This window comes from Coffea eugenioides, chromosome 1 (genome assembly GCF_003713205.1).
Source record: "Coffea eugenioides isolate CCC68of chromosome 1, Ceug_1.0, whole genome shotgun sequence".
Classification (NCBI taxonomy): Eukaryota; Viridiplantae; Streptophyta; class Magnoliopsida; order Gentianales; family Rubiaceae; genus Coffea; species Coffea eugenioides.
The window spans coordinates 22,343,922-22,352,719 of NC_040035.1; the positions used below are offsets into that span (position 1 = coordinate 22,343,922).

Here is an 8,798-nt window from a genome sequence, read left to right on the forward strand (position 1 = left end):
AGCTATACTACTTATTTACATCCTCAAGGGTTAGAATAAAGCATAGAATTAAGAGTTTTACCCTTAGTTTTATAGTTCGGGCAAATTAGAGTTTTCACGTATTTTGGTAATGTAATTAAGTGTGGAGGTTTGTGTACTAAATTTAGTAATTAAGAGTGAATTTTAGATGGGAAATAATATGAGATTAGAAGTGAGAATAATAAGTTAGTGAATTATAAGTAAAAATCCTAGTACGTGCGAGTTAAGGAAAAACGGGTAGAACCGACGTGCACCGTTTGTTACCGAGTGAGTGCACCACGTGAACACCACTTTATTACCTTAATACTCTTACTATTAATTGAGTCAAATCAGCCCCAAAATATCTGATAAAGCAGGCGAAAAGTTGGACAAAAAACAAGAGAGAGAAAAGAAAATTTTGACCACCAATCAAATTGTGACATGTGTTAAACTTTGACCAAGCCTTTTTCTTGCTTTCTTATCTTTCCTTGGGCTGCATTTCTTCTTCATTTCTGCACATTTGGCCGTGAGAGTGAGGAGAGAAAAGGAGAGAAAAGGAGAGAAAGAAACACTTCATTCCATCTTGATTTCTTGCTCAATCTTGCAAACTAACCGATAGATTCACCAAATAATCCATGGAAGTTGCTTAGGAAGGTGGATTGCCATCTTGGAGTGGAGAGTTTTGGTGGTTCAAGCTTCCTAGAGGCTGTTGTGCTTCTCCAATACTAGGTAAGGAAGGTATTAGTTCATGGTTGTACTACTTAATGGTTTACAAGTGAAAGTTATGGTTTGTTGGGTAGATCTCATGGTTTAGTAGTAGATTTGGTCAATTCCAGCTTTGTAGTGTAAAATTTCAGCTTTGGGTTTGAATGATTTTCTTCTTATACTTGCTGTATGGATGGTATATGATGTATATAAGCTTGTATATGAGGTTGTAGTGCTGGTTTCAAGCTTAAAATGAGAGTTATACCATGAATGGAGCAAATTTCCAGAATATCGGTTTCTTATGGTTCAGTTCTTCCCGTTTCTGTTTGAGTATGTTAGAGACTGAACCAGCCTTATACCAAAACATAAAAGTTGTAGATAATGATGTTTTATAGTTTTTTACAAAATTTCAGCTCAATCGGAGCAACGTATCCTGTGAAAAGACCAAAATACCCCTGACTCTCATAGGTTTAGTCCAATGGACAATTTTGATATTTCGCAACACTAACCGTGTCTGTTCACCATGATCCGTACTGATTTAGCATTTGGCCAAAACATGAAAGTTTTAGTGTTATGTCTTAAATTTCTAACGCCCCTAGAATCACCTTTATTGGACTTCGGTAGCCTGAGTTATTGTCATTTACGCATAGTACGGTTAAGTAGCCAGAGTGTGAGATTCAAGTTCTGTAATTTGAAATTTTGACCTAGCTACACTACGAACTGCACTGAGTGGTCTTCATCAAAGTTGTAGCTCTCTGCCTTAGCTTCGAAATAGTATAAATTTAACCCTAATCTGATAAGCGTAGCTCTGGTTGTGTCTGTTACGCAAAACAACATCAAATCTGCCTTTTATTTCCTAACTTAAACTTCATTTCAGCACATGTTCTTAGCTTGATTTTGTACTTGTATGACCTTGAGTCTATTGGACGGCTAATGAAATAAGATTATGTTGTGTGTAACTTTGGGTTTGATTGAGGAAAAGATTGAAGCCATAAATGGCTGGAAAATAGGTAAATACAAAGGGCGTGCTGCCCAAATTTACGCTCGAGAACTAGGTAGATATGCTTGCGACTTGAGTAAGGTTTGAGAGCGAATACCACTTGAACCATCTTGGATATTGCACCTTCTTTTATCGAGGTATATAAGTTAGAACTTGGCCGACCTTGTACCCTTGGAAAAATGAAATTTATGACTAATAGATATACTTTTCTACATTTCGTCGACCCAAATGGTATTTCAAAGTATAATTGTTTCCAAGTTTCAAAGTCTTAAGAGCGAGCATGAATTTCTTAGAATTTGATAAGTATCTTGAATACTACTCAAACGAGTTGCATTTACTTGATTTTCTTGAAGCGAAACTCCTATGTTTCGAACTCTAGAAAATTTTACATTCGTAAATGATATTTTATCGCAGATTTGGACTCCAACCAAGAGTTGGACCTGAACGTGTTTTTGAGAGGCACTAGACTTTTGGTGAGTGCTTCCAAATATCTGGTTGAACTTGACACTTGTTTTGATACTTGATCCATGAAAATACATGATACGAGATTTGTTGATCGGGCAAGGGTGTACTTTATCGCACTTGGCCTAATATGATATCTACTTGTTTATTGTTGCAATTAACTTGATATGCTTGTACTTGATTTGTAAGTGTGGAGCGGCAGTATGTACCACACTCTATCCGAGTGGGAGGTGCCTCTCATTCCTGTCTCCATACTTTTATTTTAATTCAATCGATTGGAGTGTTACCTCGTCGACTTTTTGGGGACCCCAAACCCCATTGGCTAGTTAATCGAGTCGAGCCGGCAAGGGCTTGGTCGATTGGGTAACGAACCCTGGGTCTTTCGTTTGGTCGAGTGGAGTGATATCTTCTCGACTAATCGGTATACTCGAGTATTACCACCCGTGTTTATTGAGGATTTTGGGCCCAGTAGGGGGTGTGAATGGTGGACGGAGAGTAGTGTAAGTGGTGCTCTACTAGATTGGTTACTTACTTGAAGGTTGACGGAGTGTCAACTATTACTTGATCAAGCTCTGGTGATGCAATGGGAATTTGGCTCCTGAGAGCCATCCGTATCCTTATACTTTGGAGTGATTATTGTTTATTGGATTATTGTTTCTTTTGAAAACTTTTACACACGCTCACTTTGAGATTTGCTACTTGAAGTATTATTGCTCACTTTTATGAACTTTTCATGCTCATTACTTTGTTACATGATACTTTCACTTTTAAATAAGGGTTAACTTGCTATTTGGAACCTTACTGGGCTTTTAGCTCATTCCACGTCATTTGTTTTCCTTGCAGAGGGTACGAGCGAGGCGTGAGACGTACAGGCTAGCGTAGTCTAGTTATTTTGACTTTTGCAATTGTACTCACGCTAGTACCCGACTAGGGTTGATTGTACTCGTATTGTAAACACTTTGAAGTATTTTGGTGTGTAGAAGCTTTGCATCTGGATTTGAGCATCAAAGTATATATATATTAAGTTGAAATGGGTGTGTTATTTATTTTCTAATGATGTGCGTTGTTATTTTTTTTTCTTGAGCTATGAGTGAGTGAGTCCTGGCGAGAGTTGGGCAGGCGGTCCGCCGAACCCTTTGGTTTGCCTTAGGGTGAGGTGGGGCCGTCACATATTATCGTTACAAGAATTTCTTTTAAGTTTCGCTTTATCGCGCGCGAATCGGAAGTTCGCGTATTTCGAGCCAGAACGGTTAAATGGAGATTTAAGAAATTTATTCTAGACTACTAAGAGTGAATAATTATAGTGTTAAAGGAATTACATTTGAAATTTAGTGCACAAGTATAACAACCAAGAGAGAGAACAGTGGTTCGACACCCGCGCGCGACACTATTCCTAATTGACTTTTGAACACCTTTTGGCCACAAATTCCTTAAGCTTCCAAGAGAAGCTTCACAACTCAAAACTCTCTCTCTCCTCACTCCCTAAGCTTGGCTGAACAGCAAGAAAAAGAAAGGAAAGAAAGCTCCAATTCATCTTGCTCATTCTTGCTTCAAATCACTTCTAAATTTGCATCCAACCTCAAAGCCACTTGGAGATTAGCTTGAGCTCGGAGAAAGGCTTCAACTTGCGGTGATTTTTGGAGTTTTTGGTGGTGAAATTTCTGGTTTCATCAAGAACTAAGGAGGTAACCATCAACTCATCTAATCTCTCCATTTAATACAAGATTTATGGTTGGTTGTGCAAGGGTTTGCAACCCTAAGCAAGGATTAGGCTAGCGGACTTGAGGTGTTTGATTTCTTACTTTAAATGTTAGGCTAGCGGTCTTGTGGTGACCTCCAGGTAGCTACCTTGAGGATTAAATGCTTGTTTAATGTTGTTTATGTGTTATATGAGGTGTATATGGTTAGAAAGTGAAGAAAGAATCAAAGGAAAGTGGTGCAAATGCGATGGCCGAAACTATCCGGTGATTTTCGTACCTGCCTTTCAAATTTTTGTGGGCTGTTTTTCTGTGAAATTGGTTGATATATGTTTTATATGGTGTGTAGAAAATTTCTACCAAAAATCATTTGAATTGGTTGAGCAAAACTTGAAATTTCAAAATTTGAAGAAAACTGAAAAATGTGTTCAGGCTGTCCGAGTACCATTTTGATTAAACATATCTCTTTGTACAAAATTCAAAATTGAGTGCCATTTGCGGCATTTGAAACTAGACACTTGTAGCTTTCCAACGGTATAAAATTCACTTTCTATTTCGAAATGAGTGAGCCGTAGTGACTCAGCAAAGTTTGCTGTCCTGTTCTGATAGTCTATCCGAGAGAAAGGTAGAAGCTGCACTTTGTGGCTCTAGTTTCTCTCACTTACGAATTGATTTTGAAAATGACTTGTTCTGATGAAATGTAGAGTTTTGAGTCTAGTTTCCAATGCCATCAACCATTCTCAATTTCAAGTTGTATTGAGTGAGATATGGTTCAATTTACAAACTGTGCCAAAGCTGGAAATCTGGAAAAAACCCTTTCTTCTTGCTAGCCGACCGATTAGGTTTGATTTGGGACGTTTTGTTTCGAAAATTTTGATGTCCATGGCTTTTCAAATACTTATTAAGTGTTCCTAGAACCTTGGTTTCAAAATAGACAGAATTGGAGTTGATTTCATTGGGTAAAATGTTTGAAAAAGGAAAATAAAGCAAGAAGACAAATTTGCTTTAAGAATTTCCTAAATTTTGGTAGTTTCGTTAACTGTATTTCCGTACGAGTTTTTATGTGAAATTTGATAGAGGAGTAGTCCTCCTATGGAAGTTGAATTGTACCAAATTTGGTGTTATTCTAAGATCATTTTGATACCCAAATGATGTCCCAAAGTTTGCTTTTCAAATCTAGAAATTCACTGTTTAGTAGTGAAAATTTGCTGACTTTGGACTGCTATATTTTGATATTCAAAACTCCGAATTTAGATCTGCTTATTTTGTTTGAAACTTTGTATGGAACTCTTATTTTGTTACAAATTTTAGAGGCTAGTTCACTTTCTGTGAATTTTGCCAAATTTCCAAAGTTTGCCGAAAAACATGACCTAAACTGTCTTGTATGCTCAAATCAACCACTTTGAGCTGAAATTTGAATGTCTTCTGTTTAGAATCTTGGAAAAATGTCTTCTAAGAACTTTTAGAACTTTGAACCTAGTTTCCAACGGTACAAATTTTTCCAATTTTGGACTTACTCAGTGCAAGTTTTGATTTTTCTAAATTTCATGTGCAAAACTAAAATTTTCCGACTTGATGGGAAATGAGTTTTTGGGAACTCTTCCCTATCCTTTGATATTGATTGACCATTTTAAACTTGATTTCATGGAGGAAATTAGTTTTTCTTGTGTTATTAAACACGACTTTTGAGTCTCGATTTTCGAGTAGTTAAGGCTCTCTTTCATAACATTTTCTTAGTATTGTACAAATGTACAATCTTCCTTGTTAGCAAGGGGTTTGTAAGTAATAGTGTGTGATAGTCAATTATTATTTGCTCAGGCGCTCAAGGGGACCTTGAAGAGGATCTCGAAGTGGACGCCTAAAAGCTTGTTTGAGCACTTACTCATCTATTTTGATTGGTGAGTGTCAAGTGCATGAATTTGTTGCTAAGTGCTTGACTTGCTTCTTATCCGTTATGTGAATTTGGAATTTTAGAGATGAGTGTGTACTTTACCGCACTCGTTCTCTTTCAAATGAAATTATATTCGAATTTTTGCTATGTGAATCCATATTCGCCTTGTGCGAAGTGATGTGGATGTGATTTGTATTTGTGATTTCTATTTGGAATCATCGATTGGAACGCTGCTCATTGACTTATATTCATATTTGTATTCATATTCGTATTCGGGGGACGCCCAAACTTGTTGGCTAACTTTACGAATCGAGCCAGCAAGGGTTTGGTCGATAAGCTTAGCAAACCATGAGATATTCGTAAAGCATGATCTATTGGAGAGATCTTGCTTGACATACTCACGTAGTATTGCCATGATATACTCGAGTAATATCAAAACTTTGATGAGCGGGCCCGGTAAGGGGTGTAAGGGTGACGGGATTCGAAGAAAGTGGTGTATCTACAGGATTTGATACTATGTGATTAACGGAGTGTCAACATGGAATTTGATCAAGACCTTGACTCGATTACGTGGAATTTAGCTCCTGAGAGCTACAGTATCCTTGAATTATTTTTGTTTACTTTTCCTATTTGAAATGTTAAATACTCGAACTTTACAGTTTTACTTATTATTTAAATGTGGTTGCTACTTGGACTATGTGCTTGCATGTGTGTTTCTTAGCCTCACGAGCATTCGCTCACCCGATTAGATTTGTTTTCCTTAACAGGACCGGATGAGAAGATTTTTGGAGAAAAGCCGACTAGATTACTCTTTTGATTAGTACCTTGGTTGTAATTGTTTGGTCGATTATAATGGTTGTATTTTGGGATTTGATGTATCTTTTGAGAACTCATGATGTAAGATTTGAACGTTTACCTAAGGAAGTGACTTCGATGTACTTCGGCCTTTATTATTAGTTGTTATCCTTTAAGTGCGAATTGGAATTGTATCGAGTCCTGGTGAGAGTTGGGCAGGCATTCCGCGGATACATAACTGCTTTGTGTTTTCCCTTGCTTATCGTGATTTCAACTTCATTTTTCTTTGACTTTCGATTGTGAATAAGTATTTATTGTATATCCAAAACTTGCTTACCTATTAGTTATAATATTTGAACCCTAGCCCAGTGAGTGATAACGGAAGGTAAACGACAACGTGGACGGGGCCATGGGCGTGGACCCGGACAAACCCAGGACCAAGAGAAAGAACAAGGATCTGTAGCAAACCAGAACCAGGGACCCAGAGATGAAGGAAGGGACCAGGTAGCTACACCTATCAATCGTATGACTGATTTATTGGCCCCTTTGGTTGACTAGTAAGGTCAAACACCTGGTAACTAGCAAAGGGACCCTAAAGTAGGTGAAGATAGGGCCCTGGAATGGTTCCAAAAATTCGCTCCTCCCAAGTTTCTTGAAGGACCAGATTTTGAAGTTGCCGAGAACTGGTTTGAAAGAATGGAAGATATTTTTGCTGCGTTACACTATACCGAGGAGAGACAAGTGACTTTTGCTATTTTTCAGTTAGAAGGTGCGGCCCGTTCCTGGTGGAACGTAGTAAGGGCAATGTGGATCAGGGAGCAAACACCACGTACTTGGTTAAACTTCACTAGAAAGTTTAATGAGAAGTTCCTCCTACCCTTAATCCAAGAGAAAAGAGAGGATGAATATATCAAACTGTACCAAGTCACTTTGAGTGTGGAGGAATATGAAACCCAATTTACCCGACTCTCTAAATTTGCTCCGAAATTGGTAGTTAATGAGCAAAAGCGCATAAGGTGGTTTGTACAAGGTTTGAATGTGGAGATTCAAAAGGACTTAGCTGCTGCTCAAATCGATACATTTAAAGATGCTCTTGAAAATGGTCAACGAGTGGAGCAGACCCGATTCCAAGTTCGGACCTTTCAAGCCAAGAGACGTGGAGCATCTAGTAATACTACCGGGCGAGTTGATCAGAATGTACCGCATCCTAAGTTTGGAAGAGGTACGGGTGGAGTTCGTATCTCAGGGACACCGAGAGGAGCTCCATCCAGAGGGGCTCACAACGGGAGAGGCCAACAGAGGACTATTTTCCAAGGAGGTCCGACACCCGCTACTCGAGTAAGTTGTGGATATTGTGGTAAGACAAACCACACTGAAGATGCTTGTTGGCGTAAAATGAGGAAATGTTTCCGTTGCGGAAGTTTCGATCATCAGATCGCCACTTATCCTGCTAAAAACCGTGAGGAAAATGAGGGTGTGCAGCCAGAGAAGTCAAACTCTAAACAACCAACTGCTAATGGGAGTAGACCGACAGCCTCTGCTAGGGTTTTTGCCTTGGACTATCAGCGAGCCCCTGAGTCCTCTGAAGTAGTAGAAGGTACGATCCCTGTATTCCACTGCTTAACTAAGTTTTTAATTGACCCTGGGGTAACCCATTTTTTCATAAATCCTGCCTTTATGTGTGGTATTGCTGTGAATCCTGTTAAATTTCCCTATGACTTGGAAGTTAGAACACCTACTGGGGATCAAAACCTAATTACCAATATGGTTTATAAAAATTGTGAGATTTGGGTAGAAAAACGGAAGTTGGTGGGAGATTTGATAAGTTTAGACCTCAAGGGGTACGACGTAATTATAGGAATGGATTGGTTGGCTCAATACAATGCTCAGTTGAGCTGCAAGACTAAGGTGGTGGAGTTCTCTAAACCCGGAGAGGCAACCCTAAGATTGGATGTGAGGGGTAGATTAGCCTCGTCTGCACTTGTTTCAAGAATTCGAGTCAGAAAATTATTGAATAAAGGGCATAGGGTTTCTTAGCTTTCTTGATTAACACTCCTAGAGGTAAGATGAAACTGGAGGATGTGTTAGTAGTAAATGAATTTCCCGATATTTTTCCTGACGAGCTGAAGTCGATGCCGCCAGAGAGAGAAATAGAATTTAAGATCGAGTTGGTGCCTAGAACCGCTCCTATTGCAAAAACACCATACTGAATGGCCCATGCCGAACTTAAGGAACTAAAATTGCAATTACA

General features: G+C 38.7%; 1 protein-coding gene across 1 annotated transcript; it reads left to right on the plus strand.

Moving 5' to 3' along the window:
- The first annotated feature begins 7,243 nt into the window (after positions 1-7,243).
- LOC113769088 lies at positions 7,244-8,584 on the plus strand. Its single transcript, XM_027313571.1, has one exon. The coding sequence runs from the start codon at positions 7,244-7,246 to the stop codon at positions 8,582-8,584; it is 1,341 nt and encodes a 446-aa protein (XP_027169372.1).
- The last annotated feature ends 214 nt before the right edge of the window (positions 8,585-8,798 follow it).

What these genes read in the sequence shown, in the direction of transcription:
- LOC113769088 (XM_027313571.1), top strand. Translation starts at nt 7,244, where the DNA reads ATGGAAGATATTTTTGCTGCGTTACACTATACCGAGGAGAGACAAGTG.